The sequence below is a fragment of the Leptonotus elevatus genome, chromosome 1, assembly GCF_054856555.1.
Source record: "Leptonotus elevatus isolate MCC_2025b chromosome 1, RoL_Lele_1.0, whole genome shotgun sequence".
Lineage (NCBI taxonomy): Eukaryota > Metazoa > Chordata > Actinopteri > Syngnathiformes > Syngnathidae > Leptonotus > Leptonotus elevatus.
This window is the reverse complement of record NC_141239.1, coordinates 49,067,782-49,087,806: the sequence shown is the minus strand read 5'-3', so window position 1 is coordinate 49,087,806 and position 20,025 is coordinate 49,067,782. Positions and strand designations below refer to the sequence as shown.

The window sequence follows — 20,025 nt, the reverse complement described above, 5'->3', positions numbered from 1 at the left end:
TATACAAGGACAGACGTCAGACTAATTGTGACAAAAACAGATGGCTGTGCATTTGGTACCTACCCTTTGATGGTGGTTTACCCAACTTCATTTACCTTCAGATTCCACCTGAATCAATATTCATCTATTAACATGAAAATAATCCAAACAAATAAAATACAACTTACGCACAATGTGCTTATTGTACATGTTATAGAGGTGCTTTGCTCGTCGAACTTGGCTCTAATAAATGTCTGCTGTTTCTAATATCGCAGGAGATGAATTCGAAAATGTGTAAAGGAATCATTGTCTTTCGAGATTTGTGCTGATTTTTTTGTCATGAGTTGCGAGCAAAAAGGTGTCATAAATGCTAAATGGTGGCAGCCTAGCAAGGAACTTTTTAACAAATCAGCACGATTCTTTACAAATGAGGACAAGTGCTTGCTTCTAGCCATTTATTGTTCGCAGTTTAAGTTCAAACATAAAACAATTTAAGAGAATTACTCATTTAAAAAAGTCGGCTAGCTTAATGCTAACGCACAATAGAAAACGCCATAGAAGAGTTGAGAAAATTCATCATCAATATATTTTGGCAACACTGGTACCAAACCACATGAATATAGAAAAAGACAAATAAGATAAAAACCTGAAATAAAATATCTTCTATTTTCTAAAAGCCAGTGGTTGTGAATATTTAATATCAAATGCCTTTGTAGACGCAACCCACCCCATTTAAAAAAAATTTGGGCTGGGTATTGAGGCACTGGTCGGGAATGCAAACTGTGCAGTCTGTATTTATTAAGGGAAATTATGAAGAAGAAAAAAGAATTTGAAAAGCGGGCAAGCACTTTTTTAACAGTACCGTTAATGACAATTAAAGAAAAGTAAAATAAACGTCAGGAAAAAATCCTTGCATGGTTCTTTTGCAGTTATTAGTTAAGTATAAAATTGTATTTTCCAAAGTAAAAATCATCAGGCATGATGAGCAAGTCTTCCCTCGCTTTGTCCAATTTGCGACGCAGGAAATGCCGTCTCTCTATCCACTCCTGCAACTCCTCGGGACTGTGGGCTAAGTCACAACTGGCACCGTCAGGGCAGTCAGCTTCTGACCTAAGACACAATGGAAACATGCCATGTGAATTTCATATATTTCAAATATGTTGTTCGGACGAAGTGAAAATGATGTCTTACTTTCTGCAGAGCTTGAACGATGCACCAGGGAAGCGATGGCTCCAGCGCAAAGCCTCGTCTTCTCCTTCACAATTGAACAGGCACTCCTTGTGCTTGTTGGTGGAGATGTGTCGCTGCCACTGCCGCTCGCCGTTACACTGCTTCCCACAAGGAGGACAGTAGAAGTCACCCTGAAATGGAAATAGGAAGTGGCGCCGTCATCACCTTGGTTGCGAATGTAGTTCATCAACAACATGAAATCGCAAGTCACTACATTATGGACACTTCAAGCGGAAATTTGGGAAAGTGTCATTCATTTGCAGTCTAATAATGGAGGAAACACTAAAAGCAATTGCAAGTTGACCTGATCAAGTGGACAGCGAGTTTTTTGTTGTTGTTATTCTCACATTTTGATACTCACGTTAATATCAATGACCCACCATTGCTGCATTGTCTGTTGGCATGACAATGTCTTTTTCTTGAGTTAGCATGGGTTCGTCTGCTTGCTGAATATGTGCACTTAAATCCAGCCACATGTTGTACATCTGCTGCATTTCAATGACTGTTGGGACAGAAACAAGTCACTCGACATTTAGACACTGTTCAAATGCATACTGGCAGACATGCTGGCACTAGGGCAGGACGGTCAGGACTTCTCCTTCCACAGGTTGTTAACAGAAAAATCGAAGGACGCTAGGGCCACTTTGACATTTTTTACTTTTAATTTAACACGTTAAAAACTAGTAAGGAACCGAATATTCGGCCACCGAAAATGTCAAATGCATTTAGCCGAAATAAAATTAAAGCCGAAAGAATATGGCCGCAATAGGTTGGGGTGACGCAAGCAAAAAAACGCTGCAAGCAAGCGTCTGTTTGAATTAAACAGCAAACGCGGGGGTGAGTGTCCGCCTGTCCGCCTCGCTTCTCACTGAGTTTGCACTGATCAGTCGCAGCAGCTCCCGGGGTCATTGCGCACGTTGGAGGAGAGGGGCGTCGCTTGGTGTACAACATTTAAGTGGGTCGAAAAAAGATATAACTGCCGTGTAGTACGTGTACTGCAATACAGGTGAGCCACGCTTTCTCCCGCAGCGCCTTCCCTTTTTTTTTTCTTTTTTTTTTATAAGAGCCCCTCGAACGCTTTCACTTTTTCACCAGCATCCCGAATGCTAGCATTATTGCTATCAACAGTTTTAAACGCGGAAACACTTACCGCTATCTCCGGGTGGCGACAGACCTGTACACGACGCTGTGTGTGACTTTGCAGTCCGTTCCCGAAGCCGATTAGCTGGTGCGAACAAATGTATTTATTTATTTTTAAACGTTGGTGACTATGTGAATGTGCAGATTTTAAGTAAGTTTCCCGCCGCACGCATCCGTCCCCGCCTGTGCGAACTACATTGAGTATAAAGTGCAATCGCACCGCCAGAAAATGCTCAACCCTCGTTTGGTGTTTAATGTACCATTAGCCAACATGTCTGCGGTGTGGGCACATTTCAATTTATATTGTGCTTGGTTAAAATGCCAGTGCTAAATAAATATTGTATAATAATATTATAATTTTAATTAATTATAATAAATGCAATGACAGTAAAAATTGGCATTATTTTTTCTTCTCAGCGTTTCGTTTTTCGGCCAAACATTTTCATTTCGGTTTCATCCCTATTAAAAACGAATGTTTCAACTGAGGCGGGCAATTACAGTGCCTCAAATTCAGTGAGCTGTTTGGAATAACAATTTTTCCAAAATTCTAGCAGACCTGTGTCGTTTGTGTCAATAACTTGCCGTTTTGAGTCTTCATATACATCCACATCTCCTTTTCCTCTTTGCTGTGGGCAAAGGAGCAGTTCCCAAAGTAGTCACATCTCTTCTTCTTCAACATCCAGCTGCACAACTGCCAGAACAAAACTTAAATGCTAATAAAACACTGGAACAAATTAAAGTTTAATAAGGAAATTGCTTCTAACTAAGCTGGCTAAGCACTTAATTTGAAAAGGAAGACTTACCTCATATTGTGCAGGGAAGTTTTTTGCATGTGGAAGCGGTCTGACAGGAACCCATTTATTCTCCTCCATGGATTTCACCATCAGTGTGTTTTGCTCTTTTATCCACCTGAGAGTGTTCATTATTGTTTCGAAGTGAAAAGGAGAAGGGGGTATGAGCAGCTGAATGATGAGATATCTAAGACCAAAGCTTCACTTTAAACAGGCCTTCTCTGCTCGCCTAAACACTAACAGAAGCACTGACTTACAATTACAACCTAAATTTGAATACCTGTTCGGATGAAATTGTATTAATCTATTACCAATAGTCTATTCTCTTCATTTTGTAGTGTTTCTCTGAGCTACACAGCTTCCTTGATTTTGTTTTCAGCCTCTATGTGCTGCCTTGTCAAGCTAATCTTGCTCAATATTGTCAGAGTCAGTAGTACTGGCCATTGTATTGTAAACTCTGTATAAGGGAGGGGACTGATTCTTTAATCAATCAGATTTTGAATTCACCTCAGACGGCCAACAAGCTGGCCCACAATTACATCAGCATTTTTCCGTCCTCTGATTGGTTGGTCAGAGCAAGCCAAGTTTGACTAGCAAAACACCTTTGTAGCGATCTGCACACATTAACATATTTCACATTTTATTTCCCTTTTTTGTGTTTTTGTCATGCAATTCTTAAAGACTGATTCTGCTATAATTGACGTCGATTGGACGATTCAGTAATGTTATATTGAGCGTTTGTATAGCATGGGTCAGTTGGGTCACCAACAAGTGATGCCTTTGAGTTGTAAAAATAGTTCATCACCATTGATGGGACATTGTGATTTTCTAGGAATGTTGTATAAATCATTTAAAAAATATAAACTCTGGCAGAAATGTATAGAAATAGTGTTGTATACTGACATTTGCCTGTTTCCTTATCTTTATGAGAAATAATTAACATGATCAGTGTCTTCAAATAAACAAATATCATTAATTGTTAATTACAACAACAACTTCATAATAACATATGGTTAAAGGTAATTTGAGCACATTTGTTATTTTAGAAGTGTGTAGCCCAGCACATTTATCAGTAGCCAAATATAACTAGATTTAAAAAGGTTGGTGGTCCTTATTGTGATTTTTTTTCTCTATAACAATGCCACTGAATGTAATGTACTTTCCAGACTCCACTGTGCACATTTAGCCGTTTTTCTGGCTGGTAAGAAAGACGAAAGGCCACTCACATCCATTAAATATATTAGACAGACTGTTAAATGTCAGCATGTGCAGCATCTTGCGATCAAATGTATATTATTGGCGATGTAATGAGAAACACCATTGTCTGTTGTGCGAGGTCACGTAGCTATAGGTGACTCTCCGAGTTGCCCTTGCCATGCATTTGAACAGGAAATATGCAAATTCATTCAGCTATTTTAATAATGAAAATATCATTGAGATTGAAAAAGAAAATCAATGTAAAGTTGTTTCACATGCAGGGGACGAGGCTCTGCCATCACCCGCCCGCCCTGCCCACACGTCCCTGCCTTTGAGGTCGTAATATGAAGTGATACACAGCCTCCGACTCTTTTTACTTACGGGTGCTTGGCCTTGGCAGAGCAATACTTGAGTGCTTTGTCCGGCATGACTATGCGGCCATCTTGAAAGCAGCTAGCACAGACAAACTTCATCTTCATGTTCAAACTCTTGCCTTGTGGGTTTTTCTCACCATTTGCAGCAGCAGGAGGCTGTTAAAATAAAGGAAGATAAATCCCTAGTTTTGAGAAAAAGTTGTTTAAAGTTTTGGTCCTTGCATCTTTCAAATGTCCATAGCAACCAAGTACCTTAAGAAAAAGATATGAACCTTAAATTTTCAGGAGCTGTCAAGATATCAGTGGAAAGTCAATTCCAATCGCAGGTAAGGCCATCGTCCGAGATTTGAACCCTTTAAACGTTTTGGAAGTTTGACCTCTCAACAGATGAAATCAGCTTCAACTTTGAAGATCACATTCAGCTTACAAGGCATCAAAAGTTTGGTTACTTTATTGTTCCTCCTTGTGGTATTTCCTGGTTTAAATGAGGTCATAATAACGCAGTGGGAAATTTGAATTACTAATTTTGTGTGAATTGAAAGATTATTTACAATTTGGTGTGGCCTCTGACAAGTACGTTTGTTGATAACATCATGGATGTTATTGTATGTCTCAAATCAAATGCTTTTGGTCATATAAATGAAATCAAAAGGTTATGATGGTTCAACAGAGTGTAAGATTATCTCTGGATTACACAGCACGGTAACTGGACCGCCGACGCGCTTCTACGACAAGGTATGATGGCGTGTTATGACGTGCGCGTGATTTATTCGTAGCCTATATTCATTATGGTGGACTGACTTTTTTTGGTTGCTATGTCCATCCATCCATCCATCCATTCATTATCAGAACCGCTTATCCTCACATAATTTATAGAAATCAGTTGTGGATGATGTTTGAGGCAGGAAATCCGGGTTGATTTTAATAAACAGTTACCCGACGTGGCGCTAGCTAGCAGGCTAGGCTAAAAACACTCCTTAGTTACGATGCATATTGTCTAATAATTGCTTATTTTCATACATTTCTATTACATTTTTTACCTTTGTGCTGCTGGGAAATGAAACCAGAGACCCCAAGGAGGCTATTTGTGGAGAAATCTCAAAATCAACATTTATGTCCAAACTACATTTTCGTGTCTAACTCGTTAAACATCTCACAGACACGCGGATGCTTTTGCTGGAGCGGGTCACATGTGAACAACGTCCATCATCTAATCAGTGGTGGGAAATAAAGTACAAATACCTTTGTTGCTGACTATAAGCCGCGCAAGCTACATTTGGGGAATACTCGAGTTAATACACATGTAACCCGCACCCGAGACTAGGGTTTTCTAACCATGTATGACACTGAGAGGTCACTTAATACAGGGATGTGATTTGACCAAAGTGAAATTATCTGAAAATTTAGCCGGGGGTCTGGGGGGCCGCGGGCACTCAGCTAGGTCCAGAGCTCATGGGTTTTCCGTGTTTTTAAGTACTTTCAATGCACTCAGATGACAAAGAAATAGACAAAACAACAGCATAAATTTTCAATGTATATTGAACTATCCCATATAAAATTGCAGTTTTAGTCAACTCAAAATCAGTCACATTCAAAAACATTGGACTGCCTTTGCTTTTAAAAACTATCACTGAGAATATCATCATATATATTTACCATGCAATAAATCATTTAATCAATCATTCTTAATTTAATACATAACAAAAACATAAAATACCTCATGCAGCAAGCTCTGGTAAAAACACAATCATGCATTCGTCGAATGCATGATTGACTAAGATCATCTCTGTAACTGCATACATCAAGACAGTCAACATATTGAAACCTGAGAAGTGCAAACATACAGCATTCATTTGAGTTTGTGTCAATGATTAACCATGTTAAATATTTATGGCCATTTTTATTACGTTATAATATTTTCGAAAATTTGATTTCGATTAATTTGAAAAGTTTACCACCGACCTCAAAATTCACGACTCTATCAGCAACTGGTACAGGTTGTTGGGGTGGATCACGTCTCTCTATTACCGCTTCCGATTGTGATGTCAATAAGGGATGGAGGCCGTAAAGTTTTGGAGTTTTCGTTTGGGCACCGAAACTTCCAGCGATGGAATAATTTGTTGTTCTTGACTGGAGTTCTTTCACGTGTTTTTTGCTCTTTACGTGACTTTCAAGAGCTTTGAAACCTCTCCCACCATAGTCAATGGTATCATGGCACCAAATGCAAAGCGCTATCCCGGCACGATCGATCTTCCGAATAAAGTCACTGAACAAATTCGTCACAGTCTTCTTTCCAACATTTGTAGATATATCCTTCTCTAACCAGTCCCATCGAAACTTGTTTTTTACGATCTTGTCAATTTCCTTAACTCGCGGAGCATCTTTGCGTTCGATCACGGACATCTTTCTTTAAACACCCGGCAAAAACGTCTGAGAAATGAACAATGGCATACTCCTGTGCCTTTATAACAAGCGCGTTTATTGGTCAACACGGAGACTTCAGCCAATCGCAAGATCAGTTTCATTTCAGTTACGGAAACACTAAAATGGAACGCTGTTGAGACGAAATCGGATTTTTTACCACTTAAAAAATTGTAACATTTTATTTTTGGAGATAAAAAAAGCGGAATTCCGCGAATTAGCGGAAAAATCACATCCCTGTTAATACTTAAAATGACAAATATATTACAGAAATTTCTGGGCTATAAGCCGCACCCGACTGTAAGCCGCAGGTGTTTTAATGTTACCGCACCGGGTTCCCACTACTTTCTTTTCCATTAAGGGCGCAAATTGTCTCACTCTCGTTCTGTCTTTCCTACTGTATTTGAGCTCACTTGGTTTGTTTTGCTCTGCCTGACGCTCATGCGGTTCCTTTATAGTGCACCCCCTTGTGATCTGAAGGATAAGCCGCACCTTTGTATTAGCCGCAGGGTCGAATGCAAGTGAAAAAAGTAGCGGCTTGTAGTCCATAAATTACTGTAGATTTTTCAGGCGTCAGTCTGTACTTTAGGTATTTATTGTTCTGACCACTTTTTACTTTTTTCCCCCTACATTTGAAAACAGATCTATACTGTCTATCCCTTACTTTCTATTGTACTTTTTCTACTTCTTATTTTGTGAACATAGGCTTGTTACTTTTTCCAATCTCTGCAGATAACGATATGATGTGAATACAGAGAGACAAAGTCAATTGTAATTTATTGAGATCACAATTGATTGGCCATTGATTGAACATGTTTGAGACATGATTGAGATCTTAGGGTCTTAAAAGGCGACAAAAAACAAAGACAACAATGACTGAGTAATGTGTACTAGTGAGCATGAACGACTGCAACAGATTTAGAAAAGCAAGATACTCCCCTTCAATGGCCTTATTTAAAAGAGTTGTTTAACGCTGTCGTGAATGATTTTTGCAATTGTGTTGCCTTCTGCTATCCCAAAAACCACTAGGTTCTGGCATTCAAAAATTCTATCTAATCTGAACGGGCCTATTTTTTCCTGTCGTTTTTATTACCGGTAGCTAATTTAGTTAATTTTGTTACTCTAACGTTAGCAAAGCTAAGGGAAAACATTTCACTTTGAGCCAACATTAGGTACTGGTAGCTCGTGGGTGAAAACAAAACACACAGTATTTTTCTTCCATTTTCTTACGAGCACTATATAAATTGATAAAAGAGAGTAACTGTCTTTGTGCATTGTTTTTATAAGTTTTTCGTCATTGTGCAAAGTTATAAATACTATTGTATAAAATTGACAGGGAAAAAATGCTTGCTTTGGTGCTTTTACCAAAAAAAAATTTAAACAGTAGCCTATCTGTACTTCTGATTAAGTGCTATAACCATCAAAATGTATGTACCATATTTTTCTGACTAAAAGACACTTTTATTTAGTCATACTTTGGCTAGTCCTGAGACTTATACTCAGGTGCAATTTAGATAAAATTACAGCTTGGACTGGCACCCAAAATCCCTGTTAATCGTGCTGACTTCTCTTGGCGGTTGACAACTACTTTTTGTGCAATACAGAATGGTGGCGGTAATACATTGAAAATATTTGCAAAGCGTCAAAAGAAAATAGTCAAAGAAATAAGAAAAAATTAAGGTGAAAGAAGAAGTAGTAGTATAAGTCATGCATCACCAACGATGGACACCCTCTTTCCGGAATGTTAAAAAGGTGGCAGTAAAGCACCAAAAGTATTTGCCAACCGCCAAAAGAAAGTAAAAGAAGAACTTGAATCACAAGTAACAGTCGCGCTTCTCTCCCACTAATTTCCGAACAAACGTAGCCTGATGTTATAAAACCAATCAGCAGCTTGTGCTTCAACTGTTTCCATCTGTACTGCCTGGTGCACGGACGGGGCCAGGGCACTCCTTTTGTGGGGCACTCTGCATAAAGCTCGCATGTTTGCGAGGGTGCACGCATGTAGCAAGTGTTGGCATTTTTGTCCAAACTGCAAAACGTTGCAAAACGTTCGGCAGGCAGACCCTTGCAAAACGTTTTTTTTTTGCTTACAAAACATTTGTTTGCCCAAAATGTACATGTTCAGTTGTATGCGCGCATCAAAATCCAGTATTGTAGTGTTATTTAAAGAATGATGGTATGATAGAAAAATTGTCTTACTCTGCTTGATTTCAATTTATTTTCCATTGCTGTGTTCTGCTCCTCTTGATGATAATATTCTGTTGAGATCTTAACAATCTCATCAGGACTGATACCTAGAAACAAGAACACACAAAAAAACGAATTCACCAATTGAAAGAAACTAAATGAATGTCCAGCTTTATTTTTTCAGGCATTTATGGGGAGGTACAAATAAGCAATCTTGGAGAAAAGCTCCAAGAACTGTATCAAAAGTACAGATAAATAAATACAGTAGCTCTGTCAAACATTTATTGAATGCGTGTAGTTATGTTTATTGCTCAAACACAACCTGTGCTACCTTTAATGTAACCATCCGCTGTCAAGCTAAAGGATCATCTGCGGTCAAAATGAATAGTGTGATTAATCCGCCTTATTACATAATTAAAGCGATATTTTTTTTACTAAATGAGTGATACTCTCAGTGAAGTATTAATTTCACAATATTTTTAGTTCTGTAGTGGAAGTTTTCATCATATTGAGGCCTGGCTAATATTCTTCCATCAAGGAATCAAAAATAATTAAGGAATCAAAAATAATTATATAAAGTAATTACTGTACACACATTGTTTAATTAATTCCTCTCTTTTATGCCCAGCAATTGGCTGGCAAAACAGTCCAAGGTGTATCCTGCCACTCGCCTACAAAAATTACGAGACCAAGCGGTATAGTAAATGTGAAATGGATACTGACTGTGCTAATTTGTTGTTGTAGTAAACCGCAATGTTACTGGTTTGATGTTGTGTATTCATTAGAACGTATAATTAGCTAAAAACCTGAATGACGTGACTTACCGTGTCCCCGCAAGGCTGCATACACGGCAAATAATTGATAACGCCTCCTCAACCTCTGATAGGCTATTCTTATCAAGTCGCAGGGTTTTGTGAAATAATAATTAAAATACAAATAGTTAATAATTAAAATACAAATAGAGGTAGGGATGATCATACAGACTGTTTTACATAGGCTATATGAGAAGCACTTTTTTTTGTAAACTGCAAACTCTCCTTAAACTGAATTCAGAACAAACAAATGACAATAACAAATCTCTACATCGAAGATGAACTCTACTTGTTTCTGGTAGACAGCACCTGTGTCCCGCTGCACCCTCCAGCTTTGTAGCTCGATGACTGAGTGAGCATTAGAGCAGCTGTGCTCCCCAGGGCACCCATCACGAATGTCTTGGCTGCACAATTTAAAGTGAGCCAGCACGTTAAACGGACGCACTTTTCTGTAGTTGACATTGGTGGTCCTTGATACAAATACTGAACACCTGACAGGCATAACGAAACGTAGATGAAATTAAAATATGCATTATAGAATGTGCATGTTACTGTTATGTGCCACTCACTTGTTAGCATCAAAGGAGTGGCGGACATCCAGGTTAGAGCACACTGTGTGATCGTGTTTGCAGCGCTCACTGATAAATCGAGGTGTACTGTCATAGCACTCCTGAAGAGGGAGGGGGGGGGGGGGGGGGGGATCCAGAATTGAACACAGAAAAAGTTGTATATTTTGTTCTCCAGTGGGCAGTGCCCTTGTTGCGTTCTCACCTGACAGAGGAATATGAACATGCCCTTGTGATCACGTAGAAGGCGTGTAATGCTAATCACAGGGTCTAAACTGACAACATCTGACGGTCCAAACAGCAGACTTCTGTCCAGGGTCCCTTTCCTCTCCGCTGTCCAAACATCGATTTCCAGTTGGTTATAAGCAAAGTTGCACTTTTCCCTAAACTTACAGAGGCCTGATTCTTCAGATTTAAACGGGTCTGTATATTAAACACAAAAACATAGAACAGGTAAGAAGATAAATTAAGAACTTACAATAATTTCACATACTGTAAGAACATTGCCTGTACGTGGGGCGTTACTTTAAAAGATCCTGCACAATTCACACAAACAGCCTTACAATCAGGATTGGTCGCCAAGCGGTCTTTGCTGGTACACACAACATACAGTGTTCACGCTCACATTCACACTTATATAAGGTGACTAAACGTTGTTTGTGAGCACAGAGCATTACCAATGAGTTAAAATTCTTGGCCACTGACACTGCTTATTTGATCAGCAAGTGATGAACGTAATAAGCTGATGTCATTTTTTTCTTTAAAAAAAAAAGAAGTAGTATTTTTTAAAATATATAACACACACAAAACCCGCCTTTTTTTCCGGGGTGAGTCTTGGGCTTGATACCCGCCCCACCCCCATAAAAATAAAAACAGTCAATCGTGTCATCATTATTTCATTTGTCAAGTAAGACTTCAAAATAAAGTTAATTTTCCATACAGAGGCAGCATGCATTTAAAAAAATTATTATGTATGGCATATTTGAGTAATCGTATCTCAAAGCTGGGCCGAGTGTCCTCCTCCTTTTTTCTTTTCAAAATATGGTCACCCTATGGAAAATTTAGTGTCTTCAATTAAATAACCATGAGGGTTCTGAAATGTGAGAGGAAGCTAGAGTACCCAAAGAAAAGCCTTGCTAGCATGGGGAAATACGTAAAATCAACACAGAAAAGCCGAAATGGAAATTTCAACCCAGAATTTTTCCATGCATAATCCCCACACAAAAAGATCGCAACTGAAAATTGGTTTCACACGCTAACTATATGCACCATACAGGGTTGGGGAATCCAGGTCCAGAAAGTAAAAACCCTGCCACAAATTGGCTTTAGCCACAGGTGCTTCCACTTAACTGGCAGGTAAACGAGCTCATAGAAGCACCTGTTGAGTAGAAGCAACGGTGGCAAAAGTCAAACTGTTTCAAGGTTTGTTCTCTCTGGACCTGGACTCCCCAACCCTGTGCACCAATAATTACACTTTACACTGAGAGCAGTATCCTAAAATGATTGTGTCTAGGTATTTCAAAAGTTGGTTAAAATGATCAGCTTGTCATACATGATAAAACTGTAATTTTCTCTTTTGTTTTGAAGTTATGAAGGAACAGGACAAAACATAACTGACTGAAGAGATCAAGCATTACGTTTGCAAAGAATAAAAGGCCCCGTAATGGACGTCCATGTGGGTGCTTGGCGCACTCTGGTCCACACGGAAGGAAAAGCTGCCTTTCGCCGACACAAGAGAATGTCTCGCTTACAGCTGTGGACCAGGTCAGGTTTGTGAATGAAGGCGTACATCCCTGGGCCTGAAAACAAAAAGGAGGTTGCAGTGACATTGCTTTGTTTTTAATGTGGTTTGAAAAATCTATTGCAGTTTAAATCGATCTGCACAAATGGGCATCAGTGTACAGATGAACACACCATGGCGAGGGAAGCAGCTCACACAGGCCTGCATGAAGTCATGGGTGGCGGACAGAGGGTTTGAGACTGGAGTTTGTGCATGTTTCTGCTTTGAAAGAATGAAAAAAACATGATTAAAATCCCAGCAACACAGACAAAAATATATAGCCAGATAAAAGCAAGTCTTACATTGCGAGGAATGGCACAGTGAGAAGCTGTGACAGCTAAAGGGCAGAAAGAGAATATGGATGACATTACATTTTTACATCTTGAAAATGTGAAAAGGCTTGCTTTCCGGATATAGCTACAGTAATTTCTCGACTATAAGCCGCTACTTTTTTTCACTTGCATTCGACCCTGCGGCTAATACGGTGCGGCTTATCCATCAGATCACAATGGGGCGCACTATAAAAGAAGCGCAAGAGCGTCAGGCAGGGCAAAACAAACCAAGTGAACCCAAATACAGTAGGAGAGAGAACAAGAGCGAGACAATTTGCGCCCTCATTATGGAAAAGAAAGTAGCGGGAACCCGGTGTGATAACAGTAAAACACCTGCGGCTTACAGTCGGGTGCGGCTTATAGCCCAGAAATTTCTGTAATATATTTGTCATTTTAAGTATTAAGTGACCTCTCAGTGTCATACATGGTTAGAAAACCCTAATTTATACATAATGTATTTTCTTGAATTAGGTTTCAGTTTAGGCTATCGTAGCTAATCTAACTTGAAAACAAGCATATGTCACTTTTCACAGTCAAAACAAAACACAGAAGGGAAAAAAACAATTGTGTCCTTATGGCGACTAAATATTTCCATCTGACTTGGTTGATTTACAAATCACAATGTGCAAGGTCATTCTCTTTCACTGAAGGTATCACCCTTAATGGGCACTGCCCAACTTATCCCTGATGCAAGTGGACTGTAAAACCCAAAAGCATAAATAAATGATTACATCTGCACCTTCCTTCCAATCCGACCTCAATTAATTGCAAATGTGCTACAATTTCTTAGTGTAACTTGCACTCATTTCTTGACGGACAATACTATAGAATTTAAATAATTCTGAATACTTTAAATAAGAGTTCACCAATTCCGGTCCTCGGGGTCCGGAGTCCTACAGGTTTTAGATGTTTCCGCCCACTAGCACACCTGATTCATATAATCAGCTCATCAGGATGAATGATAACGATCCCGATCTTTAGTATCGGGTCTGTTGGTAGGCTGAAACACCTCAAACCTGCAGAACTCCGGACTTCGAAGACCGAAATTGGTGAAACCTGCTTTAGATAGTTGTATGCAAGAATTCAAAGCAGCCTAAGTACTACCACTTGGCCAACAACATATGACAGACTTGTAATCACCAGTGGGACTGAAATCGCTGAGTGAGTCCAGGTCTGTTCCCTTCTGTGGGGTTGCGGGCAGAGAAGGCCCATTACCTGTCCCTGCAGGGAATGAGTCCAAGGAATCCAGGGAGTCCAGCTGGTTCAAACCCGACACAGAACAAACTTGTGCAGACGGGTCACAGGTGAGCCTCACAGGTTTACGCTCATCAAGCAAATCATCAAGTGACTTATCCAGTTCTTCTGAGTCTGCTTTGGACTGAGTGGCTTGTAGTGCTACAGCGCGTGGAGCCGCCACCATGAGGTCATCCAGGGAATCGAGCATTGTTGATTTCAAACTTGCACTACAGACGCCTCCAGGGAGGCTATCTAAGGAATGCTGTCCTTGTGAAGATGATGGGTCGTCCAGCGTATCGAGTGAGTTTTGACCGCCAAGTGAAAGGGAGTTATTGGAGTTAAATTGACTCATGGGAGAGCTAAAAAAGGCTGGGGGGAACTGAGGTGTTGGAACAGGCAGCACAAAAGTGCTTTCTCTGCTAGGAAGTGAGGCTACTTCCTGAGCGTGGACCTAGAACACAAAGGGGAAAAAATGCTCAAACATATACAAATATCTAATTTTCTGTATGTACAATAGAACCTTGGGTTACGAACGACTGTCTTGGCATGCTCGAATGGCAGGATCTACGTCTGGCACTGCATAACCATCATTGGCTCCATGCACTGTTGTATGCTGAAAACTAGTGATAGTTTATATGTTTTTTTCAAGGCCGATACCGATATTCCAAGCCAGTATTCATTTGCAGTAAAAGAGAAAATATTAGTGTCAAATAAAATAAAATAAAAATTATTATAAGGATCATCAGCATGCGTTAAGCTAAATTAAAAACTAAGCAAGTAAATGGTTCCCTAAAATGTTCTACTGTAAATAAAGTTTTTCAAAATTTCAACATAATTTCTTAATTTATTTATTCATACAAATTTTAAATACAAAGTGTAGCAAGTTTCCAGTATCAGCATCATTTTTTTTTTTTTTATAAAGTGGAAATTTAAATAAATCCATACATTAAAGTTCCTTGTATGTCAAAAATGCAGGCGACTGTAGCTAATTTGGGGTTTTCGTCAGGGTTCGTAAAAGGTTTCAAAAGATCTTTGCAGACAGCAAAAAAATTGTCTGAATATGTTCTAAATGTCTTTGCAACAAGTAAAAACTATCTGTGAACATCTTTTAAATCCTTATGAAAACCCCAAATTTGCTATGTTCGCAAGCATTCACCGCGCAGTGAGATACCAGCTTTATCAGCTTTCAGATTCGTAAAAAGGCAGATGCCCATATTTGTCAAAAAGCCAAATATCAGCACTAATAATTGGCCCGGCCGATAATCGGTCTATCCTTACTGAAAACTAGCTGTTGGCGTTGCGGCATAAGGCAATGAAGGGTTAATGTTGACGTAACGTCAAAATAACTATCCACGTATGTTGCCACTAGGCGGAAGTTCTGCTAAAAGATAAGTATAACTCAGTTTTACAATTCCGTTCATTTCACTGGGAGGTACACTTCTATTTTCCAATAGTGTTAAAATGGCTCCTTAAAATGTGTCTTTACCTCAGCAAGTAAATGTCCACCCGGAACACAGTCCAGCAGATTGTCCAAGTCATCTCCTATCAGCTCACAGTCCTCCAAAGTGTCCAGCCTGTCTAGGTCCGAGATGGCAGACTTTTGCCCGTTATATGCTTTGTCAGGAATGAAGGGTTGATGGATGCTGGGAAAATTGACTGAGGACACACATGCAAAAATATTGTGTTGACTGTATCTAGAACATGTTTGTGAAAATATGCATATTGCGGCTGCATTGTTGATACTCACCTGGTGCAATTTTACTTAGCGGGTTTGTCACATTCCCTACATCATAAGACACCTAGGCATGAGAAACCTCCACATTAAAATGACATCAAATACGTCCTTTACTTAAAGACAGTTGGTGAATATTGGAATTGTTTTGAACATCACTTGTCTCGTCTCTGAGGTCAACATTTCGAAACATGGGGGGGGGAAGATTTTACTGACTATGTCTCTGAGGTAGGGCTTTCGTTTTTTCAATCCCAGATGGTTGGCAAGTTCCTCTGCGAGTTCATTCACCTGCGTGTCCTGTGAAGAGGTTTAAATAATATGGAATGGTATTTTTAGTGACTGCTAGGACTATGTATTGTAGCAATGAATGTGATGTGTAGCTGAAAACTGTGGCATGACACACTACAGATGGGCATGTAAATGGAATTTTTGCACAGACACAAAATAGAATGTAAAAAGAGTAGAAGGATCGCTTTCTCACCTTTGACCATAATGGGTAAATAAAGTGATTGTTTTGCACCAGAAATTTGCTTGCTGCTCAAATAACCAATGAAATAAAAAATCGTCCATTTTAAAACAAGCCAAATTGAAAGTTTATGTTGTAAAACAATTAGACAAAATTCTACAAGATCCAAAAATGCATGATATAACATTTGTTAGATTGTCCAAGCAAAATTAATGCAAATCGTATACTCTTTAAAATCCCTTTTAGCCGATGTTCAGCTTTACCTGATGTGTGATAAGCAGACAGTTGCGTGTGCAGTCATATGCCTCCTTGTACTTGGCAAGCTGCTTTAAGCAAAGGGCCTTCAAGTAGAGCATCTTGTGGTTTGTTTGACACACCCCCAGAGCTTTGTCACAGTCCTTCATGCAATTATCGTATTGCTCCTATAAGTCACACCAGGCAAAATAAGTCGTTAAGAGTACAGAAGTAGGAATTGGAAGTTTAGGAAACTGACAAAAGTCCAAACTATTTCCAGATGAGTGCAAAAGGTTACGATTATGAAGGAAAGAGAATTTTAATACAAGCACTTTGCCATTAGGCTTTGCACGACCTGACTTTGGTTCTATTTATACACTACTGAATTGTTTTGGGTACAACATAGATGGTTGGAAGTCAATTAAAAAAATCAGTTAACGAGAGGGAAAAAAGCCAGCCTAGCAGTTTCACAACAATATCCATTCATCCAGGTCCTTTCATTTGAGTTACTGGTGAGCTGGAGCCTATCCCAGCTGAGATCCAGGGCACACATTTGACTGGTCGCCAGTCAATCGCAGGGCATTTTTTGTCCAACCAGCACTGCCGGGACGAGGGGAAGGTCTGCCCCAAACGGCTTGCGCAGCACTCAGTGGCACCCTTCTTCCCAGGACTCGGTAGTGGACAGTGGGCTGACGCAAGAGATTCTCCGCACAGACCGCAGCTCAGGAGATGCACCAGGGTCCTCATGTACGAAGACTTGCGTGGCCTTCATACTACACGGCGTAAGTCCATATCCAGTAAACGTCGCACGCACACAAAAATCCAGATGTAGGAATCTGTGCGTACGTACGGATCCAAGCACATTCCTTTCATAAATCTCAATCAATGCGGAAATAATGAAGTGCCAGACTCCTCCCTCTCCACGCCCGCACATAAATATGCAAATTTGTATAAACAGGGCTTGCTGGTGGGAATGATTACAATGCATGATAAGATAATCACATTATAAAGCATGAGGCACAAATGAAGAAAAAAAAAAAACAATGTGAGCTGGAGATGCTCGTAAACAAAGTAGAGGCCCGAAAAACTATGATTTTTTTTTTGCAGGCTGTCCTCAGAAGTCAATAACAACCTCAGTGACGAAAAGTGCCTTCGGAGTATGTCGGTCGTCGTGGGTATTGGCTGATAGCTGAGTGGCATCAGATTGTGATCACGGAGGCTTTAAGTTAAATTTAATAAAATAATATAAGACAACCCTTTGGCGGCACTGATACTGGATGAATAGCGTGTTTAAGGAGCATCGATCTGTTTGTGATCGTGGAGGTTTTAACTGGGAAGAAACAACAAATACCACAAATATAAATAATGAATATTATTTCCGGTGAAGGGTATCAGTAGCATAACCTCTCATATACAGTAGTTGCACATAAGTATACACACTAACACTATCAGTCTATTTTCTTACTTGCACTGTCAAGTCAACTTTCTCGTCGTGTTTGCCCTCATCTCATTTGTTTCGCTCTTTAACCTCACAGAGTCTGATAATTGAAATGTAATCTCACCATGCTGTGGAAGGCAGTCGCTCGGTTGACGTACAGACTCTCCAATAAATCCTGAGGAATCTGGAATCCCTCTACGGAGACATAGTGAGATACATTCAAGCCTTCGCTGAACTCACTCACTGCCTGCTTCCAGTGGCCATCTCTCAACCAGCTGTTTCCCTCCTCGAGAAGGTTGCATAACAACTTCATCAAAAAGTCCTGTCAATCAAAACATAAGATACATTTTGGTGAGATGTGTTGATATTGAACTTGATAAAAACGTGTTTAGTCTTGTCACTCGTGTTGCTGCCAAATGTTGCCCCTAGTCCATCCCTAATGTTAACTGTTTTCGAGAGTTGTTCTGATACCGTTTTTTGGCCCCCGATACCGTTCCGATACCTGGGTTGTTGGGTTTTTGTCAACATGAAAAAGCTGCCCTGCCATTGGTTCAGAGCATTCAAGGGCCAATAGGGTATCCTAGCTTGGCATGCAGTGAACACGTCACACATCAGTGAATGTTGTGCACAAGTAAAACACAAGATGCTGCATCCAAAGTCCTATATTAGCGTCAGAAATAATAGTATCGGCGTGTACCTCGTTAGTACTTGCCGATGCCACTGTTTTTATGCAGTATCGGGGCCTCTGCCGATATTGGTATCGGAACAACACCACTGTTTTCAATAGGGGACTTGACAGGAAACAGACAAAAGACATAACATTGAGACTGTACCTTGTATCCTTCAGAATCTGGATATGCCAGTGAAGATCTGAAACCCATGTAGAAAACTATTACAGATATGTACTTATGCCGCAGCTTTCATTGCACATTAGGGCACACGCACTCGCACACACATGAGCTGTTTTGATAAAACGCAACTGGTGACACTAAATCATGCAATCACAACGAGACACGTAGGGTTTAGAATAGGCAGCTCTTCCTGTGACTGGCAGCCTGGCAGCCTGGCACTGATCTATAATCTATTATTTCACTAAGAGGGGGGTGCCTGACTTTCTGATCACACAGGAGACACACGTGCGACCCAGTGCTGCTGTTTCTACTAACTCTATCATAGTTTTTCTTTCTTGCTTGTGGATACAGTAGTACTTTTTTCCTTGAATCTCCTGGGGACCTCACCTAAGGAATCCCTAACAATATGAACATATACAAAGTTCTCATGGGTGTTTTTGTGTGTGCGTCAGTATTTAAAATAGTTTCACTCTGTCCTAACAAAAGTCAGTCTAAATTTAATTCTATCAAGGAACGTGGACAATTGAAAGTACAAGCTAACTTTGACCTACGGTAAACTCGCGTACCCCGACGAATGGGTAATACACCCAAAACAAACAAAACTAAAGATTATGTTTTAATTTACTCAATATAACATTCCATATTTAAAAAAAGTAAAATACTAAAATCTTACTGTATGAAACTCAGAGCTTCTTGTATTTCTTTCCTGCGTTTCTGTCTCTGCGAGTCCATTCTTCCCTGGAGGGAAGGGAACCAAGCAAGTTAAGGTTGGAAATAAATGCCGTTGATGTCTGTCAGCCCTTTAAACATAAGTAGGAAGCAGGGGGGAAAATAGTCACATGCCATGCACGCTTTCCGTCTTGCTTCAATATAATTCTTCTTCAAACGATATTTAGCATTTTGAGCAGTTTAGTCTATGAAACATGGCGCCACTGCCCAGCACAGCCGGAAACCACCTACCTTCCTTTAAGTGATGAAGTTCATTGATCCACAGCCAAAATGGTGTGATGGGCCAGCAGGACGGGTCGAGACAGACTTCAGTCTTCAACAGTGAAAGCGTTACCCTGGCACACAACAAATCACCAATAAGGCTCACAAACATGACCGCTGTAACACATATGTTAGTGTTAGATTACTTACGTTACTCTACTTTCGATTTCTCGAAACTGCAGTCCACGTGACCTCAACTGAGGAGTTCCTCAGCAACGTAAGTCGTTGTTGGTTGTCGTAAAAGTCGCCAGAAGACGTTAAATTACTCA

At 39.9% G+C, this 20,025-nt stretch overlaps 1 protein-coding gene across 7 annotated transcripts; it reads right to left on the bottom strand.

The window, feature by feature from the left end:
• Window positions 1-420: 420 nt before the first annotated feature.
• LOC147184214 (zinc finger CCCH domain-containing protein 7B-like) lies at window positions 421-19,980 on the bottom strand. Of its 7 annotated transcripts, none has more exons than XM_086066797.1 (23): window positions 19,907-19,980; window positions 19,727-19,830; window positions 19,440-19,566; window positions 18,749-18,785; window positions 18,040-18,237; window positions 16,507-16,665; window positions 15,994-16,074; window positions 15,793-15,844; window positions 15,532-15,701; window positions 13,950-14,496; window positions 12,780-12,814; window positions 12,612-12,699; window positions 12,335-12,496; window positions 10,903-11,120; window positions 10,701-10,801; window positions 10,441-10,622; window positions 9,332-9,426; window positions 4,719-4,867; window positions 3,153-3,258; window positions 2,932-3,040; window positions 1,590-1,711; window positions 1,171-1,340; window positions 421-1,089 (listed from the first exon to the last, which is right to left on the bottom strand). In XM_086066797.1, the coding sequence occupies exons 3-23, from the start codon at window positions 19,496-19,498 to the stop codon at window positions 912-914; spliced, it is 3,018 nt and encodes a 1,005-aa protein (XP_085922923.1). In that variant the 5' UTR covers window positions 19,499-19,566; window positions 19,727-19,830; window positions 19,907-19,980; the 3' UTR covers window positions 421-911. The 7 variants fall into 7 exon arrangements, with proteins under 7 accessions (XP_085922923.1, XP_085922926.1, XP_085922927.1 ...); XM_086066800.1 differs by having other exon boundaries at window positions 12,612-12,696; XM_086066801.1 differs by having other exon boundaries at window positions 14,025-14,496.
• Window positions 19,981-20,025: the final 45 nt, after the last annotated feature.

Coding starts and splice junctions, on each gene's coding strand:
- LOC147184214 (XM_086066797.1), bottom strand. CDS start 19,498: ATGGACTCGCAGAGACAGAAACGCAGGAAAGAAATACAAGAAGCTCTG. Junction 11,121..12,334: donor GCCTTTTATTCTTTGCAAAC/GTAATGCTTGAT, acceptor TTTAATATACAG/ACCCGTTTAAATCTGAAGAA. Junction 1,341..1,589: donor CAACAGACAATGCAGCAATG/GTGGGTCATTGA, acceptor TTTCCATTTCAG/GGTGACTTCTACTGTCCTCC.